The sequence below is a fragment of the Camelus ferus genome, chromosome 3 (genome assembly GCF_009834535.1).
Source record: "Camelus ferus isolate YT-003-E chromosome 3, BCGSAC_Cfer_1.0, whole genome shotgun sequence".
NCBI classification, from domain to species: domain Eukaryota; kingdom Metazoa; phylum Chordata; class Mammalia; order Artiodactyla; family Camelidae; genus Camelus; species Camelus ferus.
Window position 1 is genome coordinate 63,742,644 of NC_045698.1, and position 26,035 is coordinate 63,768,678.

At 37.2% G+C, this 26,035-nt stretch overlaps 1 protein-coding gene across 9 annotated transcripts in view; it reads right to left on the reverse strand.

Annotated features, from left to right (window-relative positions):
* Positions 1 to 26,035, reverse strand: part of KIAA0825 (KIAA0825 ortholog) — a 349,875-nt gene that overhangs the window by 163,974 nt on the left and 159,866 nt on the right. For 6 of the 9 annotated variants that reach the window (XM_032476137.1, XM_032476163.1, XM_032476148.1 and 3 more), the window contains 4 exons: positions 20,719 to 21,127; positions 16,528 to 16,687; positions 12,335 to 12,493; positions 10,483 to 10,577 (listed from right to left, as the gene is read on the reverse strand). In XM_032476137.1, coding sequence (XP_032332028.1) covers positions 10,483 to 10,577; positions 12,335 to 12,493; positions 16,528 to 16,687; positions 20,719 to 21,127 — 823 coding nt within the window. Of the gene's footprint in view, positions 1 to 10,482; positions 10,578 to 12,334; positions 12,494 to 16,527; positions 16,688 to 20,718; positions 21,128 to 26,035 lie in introns of those variants that run through there. The other 3 variants (XM_032476157.1, XM_032476164.1, XM_032476166.1) reach the window with 3 other exon arrangements.

The window sequence follows — 26,035 nt, forward strand, 5'->3', positions numbered from 1 at the left end:
TGTGTAAAAGGAAGTGAGTGCTGTGTACATATAAAGGGAACTTGTAGAGATGAAGGGCTGGATCAGGGTGCTGGGATTAGATTATAAACATGCTATTTCCGTGTTTTAAAATGTTAATGCTATTTTTAATTGGTTTTAATAATCAAGGAAAATTTTAAGGAGAAAAATACATTCATCCAGCAGAGATAATGGATTAGAAGTTAAGGCTGGAGTAAGCAGGGTATCCAGGCATCAGTGGGTGAGGGCACCGGATTTCAAGCAGAGGAGCACTGAGGGAAAAAAGCAATGGCTGTGAGAAATGTTCAGAGGGAAAACTTGGCGGCATGGGGTGTCAACAGAATAGAGATGATACAAGATGGAAATTGTGCAAAGTAATTCAAGGTTTCTAGGCCGAGGCCAGAAAAATGTTAGTGCTATGAATAGAAATCACACAACTCGAAAGAGGCAGTTTTCAGGAGGAGATAATTATGATGTTAGGACTTCTTTATGAGATGAGAGTTACTACATTAAAATATCATTATAATGAAAAATCCAAGTGTATGTGATCTGGTGTCTTATTGAACAATTAGTACTGGAGCTACAGATGACAGTGGCATAGATTTAGAGATTCATATTCTGGACCCAATCCATTCAAATGACATGCATTATAGCAAACAAAGCATTTTAAATAATAGAATTTGGATGTTTTTACCTAGGCACGCACTCGCCTCCCCCTGTTGTATTATAGCTTGCGCTCATATCTTTGTATCATTTTCCCAGCTCCTCGAGGCGTGTGATCCTGATACCTGGGATAATCCCTTAAAGCCATTAAAGCCAATGAGATGAGTGAGCTGGTTGCAGAAAAAGAGGTAAGACATATACTTCAAAAGAAAAAAACAGTAGAAAGAAAAAGAGGTGGGAGGGATACAGAGGGTTTGAGAATGGAAGGACTAAAGCCTTTAGCAATATCTGAGGAAAGAATAAATTAGAGCATCTGTCTTCACAAGAATTCCAGGAAGGGATATAGATGTAACTGGAGATAGGGGCAAAGAAAATAATAATGGAGGAAAACATCCTTGAATTTGAAGAAATCATACCATCAAAGAGGCCTACTCAGTGCCAGGATTAAAACCAGACTCACGCATCGATACAATCTCATTTCAGAATGACCAGGGCGACTGGCAGGGAGGAGTTACCATAAAAAAAAAAATGTTTTTTTAAATCAAAAAAGGTATAAAGGCATCCAGGGATATGGTAAGGAGAAGAATCTGTCTGGCATCAGATTTCTCATAGGCAGCATAAAAACAGGAAGATGTAGTTTCTTTATAAAGTCAAACATAAATCTACCACACAACCCAGTATTCCTCCTCCTAGGCAGAGACCTATGTTCGCACAACCTGTACACAAATGGTTACAGAGGCCTTATTCACAACCACCAAATACTGGAAGCCACCAAATGCCCTTTAACAGGTGAGTGGATAAACAGGTAACTTCACGCAGCAGACTGCTTTTCTACGAGAACAACAAGCAAAAGGAAGAAACTCAAACACATTATGCCGAGTGAAAGAAGCCAGATAGAAAAGATGACATACTACACAATTCTCTTGCGATGATATTCTTGAAAAAAGAAAACTATCAGGACAGAGAACAGATCAGTGATTGCCAGGGAGACTGGGATGTGGGGAGGAACTGACTACAAAGGGTCAGCACGAGAGAATTTTTTAAGAAATGAAATTGTCTGAATTTTTATTGTGTTGATTGTTAAACAGATTTATGCATTTGCCATAGCAAAGACAGTGAATTTTACTTAATGTAAAAATTTTTAAATAAAATAAAAAAAAAAACTGATTTAAAAATAGAAGCTATAGTATATCACATAAAGGTGACCAAGAGAAGAACTAAAATAAAAATTCTATTAGCAGAGCTTCAAGGAAGAGGTAGTGAGAGTTAAATCTTTTATTGTAAGGAGCCAGTAAATGCTAATTTTAAGTTGATAGATTTAAAAAAAGATTAGTGGTATAGCCTATCCCTTAGATTTATCAATCAAAAGAAATAGAAACATAAAATGGTTGCAGATGCAGTGGAACTTGTGTGATTGAGGAGCTGGGGAGGGGAACTTTTATATTTCATATCTTGTCTTCCTGTGCCACTTGAAATCCTACATGTGTATGTACTGTTTATTACAAAATAAATTTCAAACTTGATATTAATACAAATATTCTGGATGCACAAACAATTTGATTTAAATTTTTCTTCACCAGATCTCATATTATGGAAAAAAAAATCAGATTTAAAGCTACACCCTCAAGGTACTGTAAGGTGAGAGTCATTAACAGTATGAGAAAGCACTATTGGTATCCTAGTTAATTTCTTATACAACACATCACAAAAGTACTACAATAAATACTATTATAAATGTTAATATCTAAAATGAAAAAGTGAACAATTTTATTAGTTGTTCAGGTTTGTTATTATATTTAATTATATATAACAGATATTTACATTTCTCTCATAATTACATCATATTAAAAATATCTTCAAAGAGACATCTTACTCTCTTTATAGTGGTATAGTAACACAAACAGATGTTCAATGATGACCAATAAGCCTGAAAGTAGTCAACGCTCTTTTCATCTACAGCCAAACTGAATCAATGGACCTATGACAGCTACTCCTGGTGGAACCTACGCTAAAACCTTTTGTAGAAAACATCACAGAGGCTTTGGGGTCTGAACAGAATTTGACAGGGGAAAGACTTACAGAATAGTTATTGAAAAAAGAATGTACTCCATTCAAGCAAGTTTTTAATAGCTTTTGATCCATTGCAAGAACCCCTAAGTGCCGGTATGTGAATGCATAATTAGGTAGGAGAAAATTCATTACCAAGTGCATTTTGGTTCCACTTGACAAGGAAAAAATTCTCCCATGGCTGCTTTTGAGAAAATTATTATACCTTCCTTTCATTAAAATGTTGCCAATTCTGCATTTCTGTCAATAGCACTTAACATATTTATTTAGGTTGTCTGTTTCCTACCTCAGTAAAGTAATAAGACCTTTATTTAAATCATATCCTTGTTAACTTACATAATACATATATATATAATGTCTCCATATGTAAGCGAATCATTCTGCATCCCCACTGTGGAGCCATGGAAATGCACTCACACTTCCTGCTGCAGTTAGCATGATGAAATGTTGGCCATAGCGATCATTCCTCTGCATCGACCACCGCACTGGTGCTCAGCCCAGGCTCTGCCAAGCTGATCTGAGCCAACATCTGAGCAGAGTGGAGGTGCTAGTGCTCGCCCATTCCAGAAGGACATGAGACTCTCTCTTCCAGTGTGATTTGAGCTCAAGGAGTCCCCATTGGCCTTGGCAACACTTTCCTAGAAGTGCCCTGCTATCTGAGATTCTTCCTGCCCAATCCTCCTTGTCCCTCACCTTTCATAGGAATCAAGTCAGCAACTTGATCTGAAGGCTTGCCTGCCTATTCCTGCTTTCTCCTCTTTATCCTCTATGAGCATTTCTCCCACCAAACCTCTCACCCTGAATCCCATCTTGGCACCTGCTTAGAGGATGTGACTTGACACACTCACTGTGAAGAAAAGATAAGCATGTCATCTCTCTATAAATACCTAGGCCACACTGTCTTTAAAGAGAAAGTACCATAGCAAAATTTTATGCAAATTAGGAATAGATTTAGCTGGACCCCCAAGCTTCCTGGGGAATATCCTTTCTATCTGTGATATAAAATCTCTTCCCCAGTCTCTAGCCATAGTCTCTATCCTGGTCTTCCTTCCTTTTAATTAGCCTGTCTCTCACCCTAAAAAAGCTTTCTTTTACTGCCACTCTTTTGCTTAAAGGCTTTGATGATTCCCTCAAGTCTAGTGGTTCAAGTCCAAATTTCTCAGCCCTCAGACCTTCTACAATTTAAATATAGTCAACTTACTTCTCAAGTTTTACCTAGAAGAGGGCTCTCTTCCTCCAACCTTAAAGACAAGAAGCAAAAGACTGGAGATGATAGAAAGAAAAGCCAGGAGGCTCACTATTAGATGGCTTTAATTTTCCAGGTGAAGAGGTGGTGGCAGCCTAGTTGCCAAGAAGGATAAAAGGAGCTGCAGAGGGGAGATAAGTGTTGTGATAACCAAAGTGGAAATTGACAATGAATTAAAAATTTTGTGGACAGTACTCAAGGACCCTTTGACATACCTAACATTCTCTAGCGAATTGTTACTTTATTATAAATAAATGCCTTTCACAAAGCAGATGCTCAAAAATATTTGTTGAATGAATCAAGTAAGCAAAGCTCTAGAGAAGTAATAGAGAGAAACGGTTAATAACATGGACATGACCCAGAATCTGAGCACCATCACTTAGAGCTCTGCGCCTCGGTGCCTTAGTTTCCTTATCAGGAAAATAACGGCAGCATGGTACCTACTTTATAAGGTTATCATGAGGGTTTATAATTAAAAGTGTATGTAATTTACTTAAATTATTCCAGCCACATGGCAAGTGCTTTCTGTTTTCTATCTTCATTATCATCAGTATTTGTACAGTGAACAGAGAGCTAATAAAAGACACATTTTGACCTAAGGGTACAAACTTCCAGTTACAAGATTGATACATTCTGGGTATCTAGTGTACATCATGGTGATTAGAGTTAATACTGAATTATATACTTGAAAGTTGCTGGGTAGATCTTATATGTTCTCACCACAAAAGAAATGGTAATTATGTCATGTGATAAAGACGTTACTTAGCACTGTGATGGTAGTCATTCTGCAATATGTAAGTGCACTAAATCAACATGAATACCTTAAGCTGACACCATGTTATATGTCAATTATATCTCAATAAAGCTGGAAAAAATTGACCAGGAATATGATGTAGCAGATAAAGTACCAGACACACAAACAGAAGCCTTCATTCTGCCTTCCAGATGCCATTTAATATCTGTGACCTTGGGTGTGTCATTGTGCAACCTCACAAGTACCTGTGTGTCATTACATAGTTGCAGTGAGTGTCAAAGGAGAAGATTTGTGTGAAAGTACTATATATACCATAAAGGACAACACTCAGAGAACAATACATATTTATGGTTTTGTTTGCTTCATGTACCAAAGCCCTAACCCTGGAAAATCCTGAGGATCAGAATGTTAAATATCCTAAATGCATGGTAGACAATCTCTGTGCCCTTCCCCCGACCCCACCAAAAAAAAAAAGAAAACATGCTGCTTTAGGAATTAAGGATGGGAGGGGAGGCCTGCTCCTGTTTGAGAAGATGGTAAAGATGGGTAGAGACACTGAGTCTCAGGCCTTGTGCTGGAGGTGGGAAGAATAGGGTTTTTAGGGAGCCAGAGCACAAGGAAAGCCCAAATTTGAATACCATGGCATATGTAACATATGTAACGGCTCAAAGGTGTGTATTCATAAAATCAATTTCCCCTTTTTCTTAAACCCACCTCTCCATAACCAGGCAGCCTGCTGCTGCATCAGGAATTTACTGCTGTGAGCAACTATAAACACTGTGTTAATGGCAGCACTGCCTGAGAACGGTCATTGGAGAGTGCAGTGTGTCCAGGAAGAGGCCAGGGACAGTATTTCCTACTCTCTACATGCCATGGGGCACACACACACACTATCACTGGATACAGTGTAAAGGCATTCTAATAATTATTATTATTAAAAGCAAACAACCAACTCCACAGATCAATGACTCTTTTCAAACATGTTTTCTAATCTCTGTTGCCTCTCAGATGTATGGTTATTGTCCACCTGGAAAGGCCCCAAAGTGATAGCCAGAAATCTGCCACCACCACCCCTTCTGCTGTTCCTGCCATCATATTTAATTGTGTTTGCTCAACTCGAAGCCAAACTCATATGCAGTATATTTAGACGGTTAAAACAACATAGCACTCCACTGTATGCACAGATTATTTTCAACAACACAATTCTTGGGAATTAGTCTGGAATAAATAAGGCAAAGAGAAAAGAAGCAACATAAATTTGTTCCAGTGACAAAGAAACAGTATCAAAATGGCAATCTGGAGATTCGCCATGAATGGAGGAATAGGGAGTGTTCCTCTTGGTAAGCCCTCCTGCAAATGCAATCACCATCTCATTCGATAATCTGGATTTATTTTAAAGTAGGTGAGAAAGAAAGCAAGAAAGTAATAGTAAGACACTGTGAAAGTACCTTTATTATTTCAAAAGATCAGTGTATAATCACTGTACTTACTCTTATATGGCATTAAAGGTAAAGGTGTAGAACTGATATATATGTTTATATGTGTTGATTTTCTGAACCTCTAAGGAGTCTTGATTTTCCACAGTGGCAAATCAAGTTGAAAAACATACCATTAATATATATTCAGGATTTCTTTTCTGAGGCCATGGCTACTACCTATTTCTTTGACTCCCATCACAATTTTACAAAGGCTTGGTTGGATATTTTGTCAGTTGACTCCATCTTAATTTTTTCAACATTAGTTAGTACCACTTAAGAAATACAAACCCTATTACCCAAAAGTCAGAAGACTTCTGAATCATGGAGTACAGAATAAACTTTGTTGCTGAAGAGCTTATGGCTTGAATTGGATCAATTAGTTATAAATAAAGATCAGTGTTCTATGCTTTTAATCTGAGCTGAATTTTGCATGGTAACGAAAACAGGCACTTTAAACATACAAAGCTTAATTAACCCAATTTCCATCCAAATTTGGAAAATGAAGAGAATGAATAGGCACATAATTTTTTACTTTAGATTTTCCAGGGTACATGTCTTATGCCAACATGACTATTGATCAAATACTACCGTTAGAGAATGCTTACTGCGTTCATCTGTCAAGGGTTGACCCTTTTCTCTGCATTCTTATTCCTCATTTGTTTGTTAATTAATTCAAGAAATATTACTCAGAGCCTGCTATATGCCCAAGGGCTCATCTAGGCACTGAAGACACAGCTGGAATAAGGCAGCCAAGGCACTGTTCTCATGGATTTTACTTTCCACCCTGGCGGTGGGGGTGTTGGTAGGTTGGTTGTTATGATTTCAGATAGTGAGAACTCAGTTGAGAAAGCACGGTAAAGTAGAATGCTAGTGTGACTTGGAGGGTCACTTTAAGGAAAGGCCTCTCTGAGGAGCTAACATGTGCCCCAGATGGACAAGATGGTGATGGCTGTGGGAAGAGCTAAGGGAACTACAAATATTAAGACCCTAAAATGGGAAAGAGCTTGCAGAATCCAAAGAAAAGGAAGAAGGCAATGAACTTAGAACATCAGAATTGGAGGGATGTGTTTTGAGATGAGGCCTGAGTGGGCAGAGCGCCCATCCCTGCCAAGGACTCAGGCAGCCACTTTAAGATGTATTCTGTCTTGGGAGTCAGCATAGAATCTGCTGTGGCACAAGGGCCAGTACTGTCTCAGATGCAGACATTGTACCAACATATCTCCTCTTTCATGTAACTGAACGGTCCCTCAAGTGCTCATCTCTTGAGCCTTTACCTCCAGTGTTGCTCACAGGCCTTTAGATCCTCCTCCTCGCTCAGCTTCTCACGGTTTGTCTTACAGACCTGTGGGCCTGCCGCCTGTTCCCTAACCTGATGCTTGTTTGCCCCTCGGGACTGGTTTAGGCCTGGAGTCTACACAACCTCCATATATGTAACTTCAGGTATAACCTGACTGCTCCAAATCCCACCTCCAACTCCCTACTGACCCCAAATGACCTTGACTGTTTCCTTACCTGGTCAGACACTAACAATGCATTACACTAGTGCTACCACTTTCCTAAATACGTATTTTAAACTTTCAAAAACACTCCACATCCTTTAACAGTCTCTTGACTGTGTCACCAATCTCTATGAAGTAGACATATTATCATCATTACTTAACTTTAAAGATAAGAAAATCCAAAGTTGAATAGTTTAGGTAACTTTCCTAAAGTAAATTCACAATAGGACTGGCCAGAGGGCCCAGGAATCCTGCTTTCCCGTCTCCATCCTCCTGTTCTGGGAGTGAGGGAGGGCTGGTTCTCTCAGGGCACTGGAGTGCGGAGAGTTAGTCCACAGACGGTCTACTTACGATACTAAGTTTGAAGTCAGACACAAAGGAATTTAGGAGGTGAACAGAAAGTATTCCCTTCTCGTCAACTTTTTCCTATTAATGTATTTGAGTTCACTTTTCTTCATAGCATTATGTCCCCAGACAACACTTACAACACCATATATGCACGCAACCATTGTGTAGAGATAGATTAGTACAAATCTATGTCCAATTAAAGAGACACAAAGAGAGTAAGTGATTTGTTTAATTGGTAAGTTTGGGTAAAAGAACTAAGCATATTCTGCTGAGCTACTCTAGGTTTTCTTCTTTGTCTTCTGCCTACTCTCTGAGATCATGGTTGTATGTAAGAAGCATCATTTTTTAGATGTAGGATAGCACATACAACATTTTAAAAGCTCAATGTTCTGTGGTCTCATTTTTGAGACACATAACTTCAAATAACCATGTTGTCAAAAATTCAATGCACTATTTTTTTCAAGAAATCAGCATTTCAGATAAATCCAAACAAGAGAGTCTCTCGGAGAAAATAACAGGAAAAAAAATTTCCTTACCAGTTCAATATTAATCAAGTCTCATAAATAACATTCTTAAAATAAATGGGAAAGTGCTAAAAGAGATTAAAAACTCTCAGGTGTCTTTCATCCTTCGAAGGTAGATCAATTATATTCATTGTAGCGTGTGGTGTGTGGTAGTTAGAACAGAATGCTTTTCATACCATTCTTTTAAAATCTAAGGCTCTTACTAAGATGAGATTCTAGCTGTTTCTATTAAAAATTCATGACACTTTTCCAAAAGAACTGTTTTGACCTGCTACTTCTGGCTAAATTCGTGAGAGTTCTTTTTTTCCCACTCAGTCCCACACATAATATCTCAGGTAAATAGACTCGAACAGCTCTCACCTAACTGAGGTATATCTAAAGTTGTTAAACAAAAATAACAAGTGCAATTTTTGTTAAAACACAAATTCACCTAAATGCCAATATTATGCAGTAAGTTTTGAAGGATGTGTTGCCCCTTGAGTACCATTTAGTGGATTAGAAGCAACAAGTCACAGCTGAAAAAACTTAGGAAAATATAGTTCATCTACATAAGCTCAAAACTTTCCAAAGAGCAGGGAGAAAATGACTTATCTTTCCTAGTGTTTTCAGACAGACATTTAACATTGTGTTAACATCATGTAACCACAGACTCAACAGAAGACCTGGCCTCTCCTCTACCACCCCCACCTCCCATCTCTCCAAGCAACTTTCGGACAGGATAGGAGCACCTGTGGGGGACTTGTGCATTAATAGGGTGCGTTCTGAACTACTGCCTGCTAGGTGGTGAGCTTGCTGGGATAAGACTCTCCTTGATGGGGAAGCTTCTGGATTGTTCACTTTTGTCCATGATGGGTGGGCGAATTTCATTCAGGGATGAAATACTAGGAACACCACTGTGGCCACACATCTAAGCTACAGGTTTTCTTGCCAATAAAGCTGCCTTAAAAAATAAACAAACAAACAAACTTTCATCTGGGAAATACTGGACTCTCTCTCTCAAGATATTTTCCTATATGCACCCAGATTTCTCAAGGATAACCTGACAGTTCTACTATTCCACTGTTCTTATTGTCTTTTAGAAAAAAAAGATACTTAATTTTTTTTCAAAAAGATTAAGAAAATATATTATACATCACAAAGATCATATAGAAAATAGTACTTACTTACCAACAGCAAACAGATGGCACCTGAAAATGAAAGCAGTCTCGCACATGTATACCTTATGTGAAAATGTGATACTTTAATAGAGTAATCTAAATTTTAAATTTACACCTTATAGTTTTCACTGAAAACTTCAAAGGTATGGGAAAAGAAACATTTTAACTAATCCAAAATATAAAGAAAATATTTATACTTCTGTGCAAAATAAATTACATGTATAGGCTCCTAGGCTGAAATCATATTATCGTCTTATTGGGTCGTCCTGGGGTGTATGTGTATGTGCGTATGCATGTGTGTGTTAAGTAATAAGCAACTGAGACCAAAGCAAGATGGTGCCAAAATAACTGGCTGAAAAGCAAAAAATTCAATCATGACAGTTTTACTTATATGTTTCCCCTGATTAGACTAGTTGATTTGGCTTGGCATTTTGTATGCATTCATTAAATTGTTGTAAACAAAGGCATAGCATTATAATGACATTCAAGTCAGTAACTTTAGCTGTTTACAATACTGAACTATTATATACACAAAGTCAAGAATATTAAAAATTTCAGACTAAAAACAACCAATTTCATCTCAGAAAAAAATTTCCATGCCTTTTGCAAATGTTTACTATGGAAAAACAGCATTTAGAAACTATACTTTGTGTAATTCAGATATATCTATATATTCATGTACATCCTATATATAAAAGATATATATCCTTTTCCTCCAACTATATCCCCCAAATCCCCAACAGTATTACCTGTTTTTGAGCAGCACACTGAAGGTCATCTTATCCAGTCCCAGATAATTTGGCAGCAAGTTTGACCAATTCCAGTTCCATTTTGTGATGGCTGACTGTTGATAAATGAGAAGATGCTATTGTTAGTTATTAATCAGAGTTAATATGATCAGTAAATTAAAGCTCCAGCTGTGATAGACTAACTAAGAAGGAGGGGGGTCCAGAACAAGGACTTAGACAGATAACATCAATCATGTCCACAGAAGAAGGTTTTTATTCCAATAAGACAGCAATTAATTTATAAATCCATTTGGGGATGTAGCCATTATTTATAAAAATATAAATCAATTTCTTGAGTCGTTATTCTTCCAAGTGCTAATGGAATCTGCCCAACAAGTTTCTCTGAAAGGGTGACTCTTTGAAAAACAAAGCAAAAATAACTGGCAACTTTTCCACATATCAATTTATAGGGTTTTTTTTTTTTGAACACCCAGAGTTTTTTGATTAAAAAAAAAACTTAGAAGTGCTATGGCTCAAATTATAAGACACAGCTTAATTTGAGTGTGATATTAATATTGTCAGTTAAGAAAATGCTTTACAGGGGAACTTACAAGGACCTGTAAATGATTAACACAAATAATTCTTTTTTCTCATTTAATAGATAATTTCACAACAAAGGAAGGAGAAAAATTACTGTGAAAGATAACCTCATAATTCAGAACTGAATACAACATGCCATTTATTTAAATGAAGTGAGGAGAATTTAACAGCTACAATGATTATCTACGGTTGGAGGAATCTAATGTACAACACAGGAAGGCAGCCAGTAAACTCAAAATTTTTAGACAAAATGTTTGCTTTTAAAGTATTATAGATGTTTATGCCCCTTCAAACTAAATAGTTTTCATAATAAGAGTGCAGGCCAATGTTTAAAATCCAACAAGAACTGTGCCCTGTCACCTGCTGATTAATGGAGCACTGCAATCCTGTCATAGAGCAGGAGAATTCTGCCCCGGGTTGTCAGCATCTGAAGGTCTTACTCTACTACACTATTGATGAATGCAGACTCAGGCTGTAACAGGCATGGTAAAATTATTATCTGCATCCCGAATTAGGCCATTGTTTTAATTCTTATTTTCGTCAGAGCTCTAGGTCAAGCAATCCTTCTCTTCTGCCCTGTTAGTTCAAACACTCTGTCAGAAGGCTTCTGGGAAAAGGCACCATAAGAATGAACAAAGCAAGAGCAACTTTAGGTTTCAAGCACTTTGGCATAAAGTTGAGCTTTTTAATGTAACTACGAAACATGCAGCTTATACAATGGCATAATCTGACATTAAAAAATGTGTGGTGTTTATCACATTGACTTTATTCCAAATGACTGACTTTAGGATTTAACAAATTCATTGTAAATTCAGGAATGTATTTAGGGTTACAAAACAGCAGAGTTACCTCATGCCGCTTAAAATAGGAGCTCAATGCTCTATTTATAATTAATTTAAAACTTCCATAATTTACTTGGCAAATTATATAAATTCATATAGATTGCAAGGTGTTTTGTGAGTATGTATATTGGGGGGTGGCCGGGGACGAGAAGGCTGAGAAAAGCTGCCTTGTCTCGGGCCTTCCACAGACATAGCTGAGCAGATCCTCCCTCCCCCTACAGTGAACTGACCTGGTCAAAAGTTAAATTTTATAGACTGAACATACGAATCAGTTTGATAAACAGAAAGAAAGTAAAATAACTTCCCCAAAGTCAATTTGTGCAGACCACACAAACAAGACCTCTTGCTTCCCAGAGAAAAAAGCTTATGAGTAAATATTCAAACACAAAACCCCCAGTTTTAATTAAATTTACTATTTAATTTCCACATACCTGATCTAGCATGTTTTCACTAAACACCCTGTACACATGGAAAGGGTTAAAGGCAGAGGGCTGATCTTCCATGCTCCTCAAGGTTGTCCTTAAAGGTCGGATGGGTAAAGGCTTTTGCTCTGAACCAGTCATAGAAAACAGCTGTTCTTTTAAATATTCCTTCAAGGGGAAAAAACAAATTACAAGTTGTGATGGTAGGAAGCATATATTCTCTTTAAAAATAAACTGGTCAATATTTAAATGTACCCTTTCAGCACATTTGCTAGATTCCAGTGTATTACTTGCCATAGGACAGAATACCTTTTCAGAAGAAACATAGAGGACATAGCAATTAGGATTGCAATAAACCCAGCAAAAACAGGTTCACCTAACAGATAGGACAGATTAGAAAACCATCTAACAAATTCTCACAGAATGAATGTACACTTGATATAACAGAATCTTTTTAATAGGCATCATCTTGTCATCGGTTCACATGTAAACATGTCTGGTTACCAAAGCTTAACTTAGGTGCGTGACTACTCACAGTACAAGACTACTCGCTCATTCATTAAGTGTAGCTGCTACCTGCCCCAGCCTCAGCAGAGTGCTAAATACTCTGATGGTTCACTACAAGCAGTGCACTCTAGGAAGAATTAATTACAGTGTGAGCTCCTAAACTCTAGTTTCCTGCTGTGGACTGAAAAATATGACGGTTCAATAGAAGTTCAAAATATGTAATTTTAATTTTACCCCAACTGCCAGAGACAGCTTAGGGAAAAAAAAAAATGTCAATCTACTGCATTATATCTCATTTTCCATCCACAAATAAAAAGGTGAATAACCCGAATTTACTTTTACAAGATTCCTTCTGGAAAGTGATAAACTTAAATGACTTAAAAGTTTCCCACAAACTATCAGTATAATTAATATTATACTATTAATATAACAGAAATGTTCTCCTGATTTTTACTATGTCACAATATAATTTTTTCTTCAAGGCTAGGGTTAGGACTTAGGTTCAGATTGTTAGAGCTGAAAAGGACGTCAAGGGTCATATGGAAAACCCTTGCTACTCAAAGCCTGGGGCGTGGACCAGCTGAATGAGCCTCACCTGGGAGCATGTTAGAAAAGCAGACCCTCAGCCCCTACCCCAAGATAAGGATCTGCCTGTTAACAAGACTTCCCAGGAGACTGGTAGGTACGGGAAAGTTTGAGAACCTCTGGCCCACACCATGTTCAGTAGTTGCCTCTGAAAGGTTAGGAGACAAGCTTGAGGTCACAGGGGAGACTGGTAGAGTCAAAGAGAAGCCAAACCTCTGGTCTCAGCTCCCTGACAGTTTCCCTGTGTCTCTGTAACTTCATGACTAGAGAACACCCATTGTATTCACCACAGGAGGCAAATTTCAGATCCTAAAACGTACAAATCAAAAGAAACCACTGCTTAAGCTAACATTTCTTAAACTTGCTCATTGTGGACCTTATCTCTTTAGAATGATTAATTCTGTGGCATGTGACACACACACATGGATTCACTAAACACTGTTAGATAATGAAAAAGCCATCAGAAAAAAACTGTATGCCTAGATTTAGATTTTTGAATATTTTTCTCTCTCATGATTTCTGAAAATAAATATTTAAAAAGGAATAAAACACTCCCCTTTCATTGAAAAACTGCTTTGTTTTAGCTAATAACAATCTCTCACTGATTTCCCCTTACGTGGCTATAGCTGGGCTTTTTTTGTTTCCACAATTCAAAAAAGGGAAAGAAGTCCGTTCCAATTTGTGAACACAGTGAATGGCATTTTCTCCCTTGTGGATTTCTCTGACCTCTCTGTTATACTGACACTTGTCACTGCCCCTTCTTAAAAGCCCCAGATTTTCTGTGGCACCACTTTAACCAGACTTACTGCTAATGTGATCTGTTTCTTTAGAAGAAACACATTCTTCTTTGAACATCCTTTCTTGAGCACACTCCTTACAGTAACATCAAAGCTTATTCCTCTACCCGTAATCACTTCTCTGTTGCTCTCCACTGAAAAAATCCACCAGTCTTATGAGTTCGACTACCATCCTCATTTAAAGTCACCAAGTCTACAGTCACAGCCTCTCTCATCTGTGCTCATGGCCAGGATTCAACCACCATTTAGACTTCAGGGCTTGGACACTATCTCAAAAGACAAACATTTAAAAAATTCATTTTCTCTCATTAATTCCCTGTCTCTCAACCCAGGCACACCTATTCTTCCACTCACCCAGGCCAGTATCTGTAATTATGTTTTTGAGTAATATTTAGCAGCACACCTGAAAGCGCTAAAAAAAGACTCAGCATTACTCATCAAACGAAGAAACATCACAGTGCAATTTCACCTACAGGATAACAATGCCTCACAGTATAAAAGCGGCCGTAAGTACGACACTAGTCACTCAGTCACCCTCGTGTTGGTGTTTGTTTATTGCCTGTGTTATTTAAGCTGTCACAAGGCAGAGGCCTGGCTACTTCCCTTGGTTCTAGCCTCACCTCACAATATTCCCCTTACCTAGCAGCACCGTGTCTCACTCAGCACAATAAACCACCAACTACTTAGTTTGACTTCCTATCTGACAGACGTTTTGAAAACAGCAAGCATACTCAGTTGTTATGAAAGAAAAATTGTAACTTTGAATTTAATCAAAATGTGTCCCAGCAGAGAGTCTTAGGTCCATCAGATCTCAGAGCATACCTGTTCCGAAGCTCAGAGTTCCACAAGTTCTCCGAGGGAAAAAACTGCTTCTGAATTTCCTGAATACCAGAGGTGGCTGATGGCCAACAAATAGCCAGCCTGATTTTTGTTGATTTTGCTTATTGGTGATTACCAATCTTTCCCGAGTTACGGAACTTTGAAAGAGAGGGCTATTCTATCAGTTCGGCAGCGTATACCAGCCATCGCTGTGCTCAGAAGGAGGCTGACGCCATTTTACTAAGGCTTTCTGGGTAATCTTACTATAACATCTGTGCCTCATTTACTACAATTACTTTGTCAATCTAGGTGGCCAGGTGGACATGCCAATGAAGACCATGACTTCGCAGTGGAGGCCTTTCAATTAGCCTTAAAACCACGGGGTTCCTGCATTCCCCAAATGGAAAACTTAAAAAAAAAACCAAGAGAGATCATTAGCAAGAGTGAATAGGTTGTGTTACTGTTGGAACAAGACCACTTCTCATAGCTACAAAGCCCGCGCATCCTTCGCAGGTGATCCCTGAGTACATTGTTACGTCACCTGTTTACTGACTGGTTGGTCACCTCTCAAAAAGCCGAAAAACAAGATTTACTTGAAGTAACTTTCACATAGATAATAGCGGGGAAAACATTTACATAACTGAGTTGTAAATGCTGTGGTAGAGTTTAATCCACCCTCGGAAATTTATGGTTTTTAAGGCCTACCTCATTGAGATAAAACACTGTATCGTAACATTATTCATATTATACCCTTTTTATTATTCCTAAAAATGCATTCATGTGTTTGCGAATATAAACATAATTCTAATTCACATTAGATGTCACACACAAATCCAAATACCTATTATCAAATTAAAAACCTGAGTAAGTTAGCAAACTTGTATCATTTCAATAACTGAGATACCCACTCTACATTTTTGCTAAAACAGCCAGAAACATGCAAGGTCAGAGGCCTAACCCAGCAGAGAGGTGGACAAGCATAATGTTGGTTCTAATCAGTGTCCATGCATTAATGCATTTTCTTGGCTTAATCTAGTTGCTCTCGAATATAGTTCAATATTCTTCCGAAGTTCCTCTTTAGGTAAGAAATCTTCAGCTTCACCAACGCCAGTGTGATGTCTACAAGGGAAGAGCTACATCTCCCTTCAGAAAATGCTTCATCTCACAAACACCAGATTTTCACATCAGCTTAACGGTCACAAATACACAATTCCCAAACTACACCTCTAGTCTGTACAATTCAGAACCAAACTGACTTTATGAGCCGTGTTATTGTTTAAACCATATAAATAAAACCTACATTGTTTCGGTGAAGCTTCTGCTGTACAAATGCAGCACAGCCGGGGCTGAATAGATTCTATTAATAATGCAATATTGAGTTTGGTATTGACTTTAAGAAGTATTATCACCTCCTTGACTAACCCTTAGCTGCCAGCAGACGCTGCCTCAGGCCAGTACACACCTAATTGCTTGGTAAAAAGGCCGTTTCCCTACCTCATTGAGCCGCATGATGTGATAAATTTGCCTCAGGTACTCGCTGCCACCTGGTTTGTGGCAGACATCCAGGACCATCATGTTTATTTTCTGCTCAGTCAGTTCAAGAGCAGTCTCTCCTTCTTCTAAGGCTGTGCTTTTCTCTATTGTCATAAATGCACTAAATACAAAGAAAGCATGTAAGTATCAGTGGCAGAGAATTGTAAAGATGGAAAATAATCAAAGAGATTGAGTGTGGAGAGTCGATGTGAATCTCACATTCAAAGCACCCATAAAGACTTTGCTCAAGTAGGTAAGCCTTCCCAAACGGCTGCAGCTCACATAAACAGTGCCTTAGAACTAAGCACCTGAAAGCATTTTAAAAAACTGAATCGTCCCTTTTAAAACATTTCTTTATTGCATTTATACTCCTACGTATAAAACATTTTCCCATTACTGCAATTGTTGAAATTGCTACAGTCATGGGATGAAAACAAAACATCTCTTTTTAAGAACATGTAAGAAATAATTTGTATTTTCTCTTTGAGGATAAAAAGTATCTTTGAGGCCAGAAATAGCTTTGGTATTCTGTCTTTTGTCGAGAACTCTTTACACCTGTCTGAGAACACATTAAAGACGAATTAAAGTGCCAAAAGGGGAGACCACTATGCTAACTACAGGCCGGGCGCTTCCTGCAGGAGTGCTTACCACTGCGCATTTGAAATTGGCCTTTGACACTTGTTGCCTTTTAAATATATATGACCCTCCTGTTTCTTCTAGGTTAACAGATACTCAGCAAAAGTCACCACCCTGCTTCTTATTCTTTCAGGAAAAGGGTCTATTACAACCACACTAGGAACGTGCAAATTATACATGTGAAATGTTTGTTTTATAGGAACTCATATGCTTATTATTGATTTTAAACATTATGTACATAGTAATAATGGATGACATAATTTTTTAAAATTCTTGAGCCATACCAGTGCAACATAAATCATGATATTCAACTTACATCATCTATATTCCACACTAATTTCCTTATTACAATTGCTATTGGGATCATATTAGGCTTTGCAGTCTAAGTCTTAAGAAAACGCCTGGTTTTCCACTGTTTCCCAGGCTAAATGAAATTTACTGTGGTGTAATCAGCTCTATACTGCAGTTCATTACTGAGATTTTGCCATGATTATAAAATTAGTTCTGCTAAGAGTCAGTGCCGCTGACCTGAAGACTGAACCAAATGATAGCCAGCTGCTGGACATTAACTTTTATATTGCTTCCACATGTAGCTTCAAAACATTCTTTAAAAAAAAAAGAACTTTTCAATTATATAAGTCTTGCTAAGAAATAAAGTAAATCGTACTCTTAGAAACATTCATTAGCTGGAGTAAATCTTTAAACAAACAAAAAAGACCCTGTTGCAACGAAAGAAGTTTGTAAATATATTTTTTGAAGCTGCATACAGGCGGCAAGCAAAATTTCTTGTCAGATTTTGTAGAGGCTGGCAGTGAAAAAGTTGAGGCCCTCTGACAAAGGAGTGTCTCAGTGTCAGCTCCTGAGTTGTATCCTTTCCTGTCCATCACTGTGCAGGTGAAGCAAATGATTGGATTCAGTCAATGCTATGATTAATGAGTTCCTCTCTGGATTTGGGACTGCCTATCAATCATGTCATTAGGGAGAATGTGCCCTGAAAGAGGCAGACCTTAGCCAAGGAATAACTGCATTAATCTTAATCTGTATATGCACCCAGCCAGCCAAGTCAGGGTCACCATGATGAAAAACAATAATCTTCAACTCGACAAATTACTTTGCAAAGACAGACATTTCTTTACTTTTTGGGCTGTGTGTTCTCCAGAATCTAAGTTGACTGTTTACAGCTTGAGTGTTACTACAAAGTGAAGGTTATTTTAATGAATAGTAATGCTTTCAGACAGCACTGCTTATAGCTGCCACCTTTCCACTGCAGTTATTCTCACAATTTCCATAAAATCAAAGTTAAATCTGGATGCAAGTGAAAGAAGTCTATCTAAATGATATTGTGTCGTTCTAAGGTAATCTTCATGAGGAATTAAGATTTCATTTATCTTAAAAGAACTATTTTAATTTAAATGCTTATATGCTCATACTTCAAAAAAAAATATGGTAAAGGCAAAGCAACCCTTCCCCTATATATAGACATCATGGTTTAAAATACGTTTTCCCCATGGTATAGATCTGTGAACGAAATAATCATCAATTTGTGAGAAATGCATAGAGGTAGAAGTCCATGTGTATCTTAGGTAATCAACTTGAAATCAAAATCGAGATGAAACATCTCTGTAGCACCCAAATTCATAAGAGATTACCTAAAGTGACTTTGTAGGTCAATTTTAACTCTTTTTCAAATAAATGAAATAATTTTAAATCTGCATTTTTGTATATTGGTATTATTTAAGAAATTGAGAAACACATAGCGTTATGCTAATTACAAGTTACATAATATGCATTCAAGATCTCTGAGGGCTGTAAAACATTTTTAAAAATCAGCAATTCTTTATTTTGGGTACATGTTGCAATGGACAGCTAATCAGCCAAATATCTGCTAGACAATTTCCGACTATAGGAGATGCCGGATGTGTTGGTGCTGCTTATTAAAAACTAAAATCAGCTTTTAAGGAAAAATTTTTACTTATGAATTCTGGTAGGTAGCCCCAGGTATATTCAAGATATTACTTTAAACTGATCTTATTGATGGAGAAGCTCCTAATTCATCAGTATCGTCAATTTAACTTTATAACTATAATCAGATCCACTGCTTTTCCTCTTCTTCTTCTCTCTCCCTTTTATACCCACTGCCATGGATAATGACATGCGGCCTTAATCTTTTAGTCTTTGAATTAAAGCGTGTAAATTGGTATGGAATGCAAATGTAAAGATTAAGAAGGTCACTGTCAATGCTGCTAAGCATTCTCCTGACTGCTATTGTTATTCCTACCCATGGGATGCCCCAGAAGGAAGTTTCTAGAAGTCAGGACGACAAGACCAGGAAAATCACATTTCCCCATTTGGATGAATGTAAAGTCTTAACAAATGAATGTAAACCAGTAAAGAGTATTTGCTACCTAAACAGTGAGTGCAACATATTTTAATAGTTCATAAATAACGAATGCTTACTAGTTCTAAGGTTGATGTTAAGAACTTTACAAATGTTATTCCATTTTTCAAAACCATTCTCCCAGCTTGGTGTCATCCCTGAAAATGAGGCTTTGAGAGCTTCCATAACTTTCACAAGACGGCCCACTTACGAGGGATTTGTATTTCTCCATCTGATTCCAAAGCCTGAGCTCTTGATTAGTGCCATGTACTAGGAAAAGTAACAACTTTTAGTCATTGCAGGCAGAAAGTTATAATAGTATCTTCTAGCAACATGAATATATTTTGAAAGAATGGGGGACAGTGTGTGTAAGTGGTGTTAAAAAAAAAACAAACCCGAGGCTGCCTTAGTGATCTGTAGGCCATATGAGCCAAAACTCCTTTATCAATATCATGCAATTCTATACTGAAGACTAATTTTAAGACAGGAGGACTCCATGTACATATTTAAATTCATCAGGGGCCCTTAAAGATCTTTCACAATACCACAAATCACTTGGTTCTCAGTGACAAACCTATGAGAGGGCTGACATTTTCATAGAGAAACAGCTGGGTGTGTTTATAGCTTGAGTGTGATATGCCCCAGTCGCCCTCTGGGATTCTTACGTTACCAGATGAAAAATGTGTACCTTTTTGACAATCAGGTACACAGAGAGCAATAAAGAGCCTTCATATCCATTAATTCCTTCTTAATTTAATCTCCATGCCCAATCCATTTGCAAAAAGCTCCAGGCTATCCACTAGATACCTGTTTGCACACTGAAAAGGAGTGAAACCAAATTCTCCTGGATTTAACTACTACCCTTTTAATCAGAAACCTTAAGACGGTGACTAAACAAGTATAATGTTCCAGTGTATCAGTGGGGTTCAAATTTTAATAAGACAAGGAACGTTTAACAATCCAGTTTTTAATGGAATATTTATCTTTTTCTGTATTCATCAAAGTTCCCGTGAAGTTATCAGCAAAACGATAGCACTGCTGCCTATCTGACAGTACTTTGTTGTGGTGGTTGTTTATTGGTGATTTTGTTTTTGTGCATGTATTTGCTGAAATTCGGTCAAAGAAAAACATCACCTTACCATTCGGTGCTCAGTTTCCTTGCTTTCAAAAATTGGCATTCAATCCAGTTGGGTTTCTGCTGCTCAATGCTCCGTAGGACCTTCTGGGTCATTTGATGAGGGTTGGTTGTCTGCTCTCCCATGATGCTTTCCAAACACGCACAGATTAGACTGAGTTTGTCTTTACTCCAGCTGTCAAGGGAGGCACCTGTTAAAAGTTCCACAGTGTTTCCATCCTCAAATATCCGACATATAATTACAATCAAGTTCCAGACAAGCAGGCCAGCTTTCTTCAATTCAAAAAAGTTTTCTGACATTTTTCTCTCAGACAGAAAAAAGAAGTATTTAATTGGGGGAGGCAAACATGCAATCACTGTAGGTAACTCACTGATTACAATAGACACCGCCTGAGCCACAAGCCTTGTGACGCCTGGGGAAGAAAAGAAAGAAAAGGTATGATTAATATTAGCATCTGCATTCCCTCACTGTGTTGTTTTGAGTGTTGTGTGGGGATGTCTAATTTCTGTGGAGAAAATTGTCGGGAGGAGCAAGTGCCTGACATATTCTGACAGAACTCTACAGCGGTCCTCAGCAGTGCTGCCTAAAATTCCCCAAGTCCCCAAACTTTCTTTTTTCTCCCACAAATGAAGATTGGAAAATTCAGAATCATTACTTAAATTTTCATCTATTAAGGCTGCAGCCTTAAAGGGTCCAATGTCTTCCTAATGAACAAATTCAAAGGCACTCCTGCTGGACCTCGTTGTGGTCATTGGTCCTTCCTCAAGCCTTTCTCCTCCCCTCACTGGAATCCATGACAGAATCATTCCAGCTCTTGTTGGAACTGGCTCCTCTTTTTTTAATTCTTAATCCAAATGTCGCCTCTTCCGAGAGGCTCCCCTCACCATCCCATCTAAAGCAGTCCTTTCAGGCCCCTCCCAGCCCAGCCCCCAGGCCCTCCCTGTCATTAGACCCCATTGTGTTGCCTTTATTACAGCACTTACCACCACCTAACAATAATCGCCTTTGTTTGTTCGTTATCTATCTCCACCCACTAGAATATAAGCTCTAGGAAGGCACTGCTGCATCCCAAGCACTTAGCCCCTCATCTGTAACAGTTGTTCATTTAAATATTTGTTGAATAAAAGAATCAACAAACTGGTTCATGTTTACTTCTATTACTCTCCTTTGCTTCTTTGTGTCCTGTGCTAGTTCCACTTCTACTAACCCCTCTTAAACGTATTTGCTAAGGAGTCCTTGACCTAGTGACATAATTCTACTCTCCCTGACTTGGGGTCATTTCTCTGAAGGATTTATTGATCCTCCCTCTCTAGATCAGAGTTTCTCAACATTGGCACCATTGACACTTGGGGCCGGGTAATTCCTTGTAAGGAGCTGACCTGTGCAGTGTGGGATGTTTTAGTGGAATCTCTGTCCTACATTCATTAGATGCCAGTGGCGTCTTCCTCATTAGTGATGAACACAAATATCTCTAAAGCATTGCCAAATGTCCCCTAGCTTCCTAGTTGAGAGCACTCTTCTAAATGATTCTAGAATCTTCAGTCTTGGCCTTTCTCAAGGATAGCAATCCTACAACTCCAGCTCCCTGATAGGCACTTCCCTTCTCTGTCCTAGTCATCATTAACTGAAACCATAACTAAAACCAAATTCAGTTTTCCTCCCAGACTGCCTTGGCCCTCCCAACCCTCCCTCCCTCCTCTCCTCACATTGTCCTTCCCTCCATTCCGTCCTTTTAAATCTTAAATATTCCTGTTGACCCTGCATACCAGACCAGGGATAAATCCTCCTACTCCCTCATCTCTGATATCCAGTTTTACCGCACTGTGACCATGGCGACGACCTGCTCAAGCCCTTCCTCAAAATGGCATCTGGACTACAGCAGTACTCTCCTAGCTCACCTCCCTGCTCCAGACTGTGCCCAACTCCCCTCCTGAACTGTAAAGCCAGATTCCTATGCTATGGACTTTATTATCTAACTTCCCTGTTACAATTGTCTTAGCTGTTTTTCCGCTGTTATGAGATCAGCCTCCGGAGCATCACTGTCAAAACACTCCACAGTCTTGCCTCAGCCAGTTTCTGTGAAACTTCTCTTTGTTTTATCCTCTTTGCTTACATGGAACACACTCTCTCTTCATGGGTCATTCATATATATTCTTCAACTCTTGATTCAAAGTTCTTTCCTCCAACGAATTTATTTGAACATGGTATCCGTACGACTGTTTGGTAATTAGGTCACGTTTGGCAACATGTGTCAAGTTTATCTTCTGTATTATCATCTATTACTCTTTATGTTATATTGTTATTGATGTATTCATGAGTTGTCTTTACAACTAGACTAAAAGTTCCTCAAGAGCATGCAAAAAAATCTCCTCATTCCTCAAGTATCCCACAAAGCCAGACACTGTGTTTCAATCCACTATATACATGGTTGAATTTGAACACTGGGACTGAGTGAAAAATCAAAAGAAGGTAGCTTTGAGTTCTTCAGGAAAACTTCTTTTTTTTTTTTTTACTGTTTTTGCTGAACAAAAATAACGAAACAATGTGAAAGATTTTTCAAGATATCTGTGACATTTAAAGAAGTCACTCTGCTCTAAAAAAGTGCAAAGTTCTTGGAAAACATATGTCTAGCCAAGTGATTCCTCAGAATCTCATGGCAATTTAGGAATCATTTTCTAAATTAACTGGAGTAGTCTTTATAAGTTTGTAAAAAATGGGCCCAACATATATTCAATGATCTCATACAATTGTTGTATTAAATAATATAATAAATGTTAAAACACCTAGATCCGTACTTGGTAAAAATAGTTCCTCAATAAATTTTTTTAAATTCAAATGCGTATGTTTAGATGAGGGTTAAAATATAGATGAAGCAAATTGAGAAACCACTCTTCTTAGTATTCTTAAATTATCTTAAATTTTTTACTGTTCTGTATGTGTTTGTGTCTCATATTCCCTATTCTACTGTTGGGTATTTGAGTTAAAAGATTATATCTTACCTTCTGTTAATCCTAAAGAGGGCTTAACTGCACATACTGAGTAAACATTTGACAATCTAAATTGATATCAGGTAAAGATTACCAATTCTCTTCACACCTGCACTTCTACTGATATTTATAAAATCTGAGGATTGCAGGTACTCAAATCCCCAACTACTTTATTAAAGCTTAAGGCAAATTCCATTTAGAACATTCAGGCTGATGACAAATCCATTCTACTAATCACAGAATCTCTGAGTCTATGATGATGTTAACAACACACCAGGGAGGGATCTTTTAAGAATGCCACATACTCATTTTTCTGTCTTTATTTAAGTAAGTTGAATTCTGTCTAAGTCATATACATGTAATATATTGTAAGAGCTGTCCCAATTTCAGAGCTGATAAAGTGTGAAAAGATGTCTCTGAATGAATGCAATAAGAGATGTATAGTTATATATTTATCATTTTTTCCTTCCTATGCATGTACTAGTGACTGTAATAATATGTTTTGTGGATTATAAAACATTCAGAAAGGAAATTTATAATAAACTCGATAAATACAAATAATATCTTATAATTAATTTTAATTATTTATTAATCATACAATTAATAATGGTAATTTATTATATAATAAATTCTAATTGTATTTAAATTTTAATTAATTAACATAATTAAATTTTTATAATTAAATTTTGTTTATTAATGGCATATAATGTTAATAATAAATTATTGAGTTCAGATAATATGATTTAATATGCTTTATTATTTTAAAATCTGGGCTTTAACAGTTTATGATACATTGATTCAAATGACAGGTTATAAGTTTAGTTTGTTTCAATACTTGGTTTTAATGGGTGTCAGGGGGGAAAAGCCACTCCATGAACATACATAGATCCACATGGAACAAGTGTATCGTTAACCATGCTTGTGAAATCATGACACTTGTTTTTCAGTCTCAACTATCAAAGGCAAAGGCTGTTTTTGAAATTTGACTAATAAATATTCATCATTCATATGTCAATTAGTTGTTCTTGCAGATAAAGGGAATAATACTTCATTTTTGTATTTTTAAGAAAAATGTTCAAAAATCACTGAAACTCTTATTTGGAATATTTTAAGTCATCTTAGAAAATTCTACTTATAAGTTCTTAAAGGTGCACCTATGATATTTTCATAAGTGATACTGGTTTTTATAAAAACTATTATTTCTGATTTTTATAAAATAAATGATCTTAGTGTCTTCCAGTAGCACTTTGGTGTATTTCTGACATTGCTTTTTCTCAACAATCCGCATGTGAATGGCACCACAAATACATTTTCCTTGTGGTTGTTTCCTCTCTAGAATCCATTGTTTCAGTTAAAACAATTACTTCAGCTATTTTCCCATAAGGCATTTTTTATTTAAAAACTAAATTATTGGTAAGAAAATGTATTCTCTGGTATAACTTTCATTTAATTGTTGGTCAAAGAAACAAAACAAACAGTTCTTTGTGTATTTGCTCTTTGACACAGAAGGTTGCAAATACCTAAGCTGAACTACATCAGAAACATCTGAACTTCCATTCAACTCTTCAGTAAATCTCCTACACTGTATAATTTATTGTACTATTTATTTGTTTAAATCTTCATTGTTTTGTATGTACCAGTATTTGCTGACAAAGAAATAGAGAAATGCATTTTAGCTGGTCAGCATAGTGTTTTCCATGATCCATCATTTTCACTGTGTCAGGAAGGACAAATGTTCCCTTAAGCTAGTGACTATTTGTCTTGTATTAAGTTAGAATCCTCAAAAAAAAAAAAAAGGCCTCTAAACATTTTTCATCATTTAGATGAATTTTGCAATGTACTGAATTAAATATCATTAGACTTAAAACATTGCTGAAAACGATTATAGAGGTTTATCTTCATGTTTTGGATGCTTAGTTTTGAAACTTTTTGCTAATCAAGATGACTTCAAACTATCTTTAGCTAATATTTCAAGACACAATATTCATTTAGGAGGAATTCATGTTTAACAACAATGTATGCGAAGCTGTATTTCAAATAGTTTTCCCACACATTTCCCTTTTAAAAATTTTTTTTGTCCAAATCTGATCAGATTATCGTTGTTCTACCTTATAATATGGCTGAGGAACAGCTCTTGTTAGAAATATTTCTAAGTGTGAACTTTTTCACTGTGTCAGTATTTACTCTTCCTTGTATTCCCAGTAATAGTTTTAAACTGCAGTTGATTTGTTGATTTACAGGACTATGTTAAAACCACTGTGTGTTTTGTGAGGATTAATTCTGTTAAAACTAGATGGCGAAATATAAAGGACAACCTTAATTGATTACTGAAT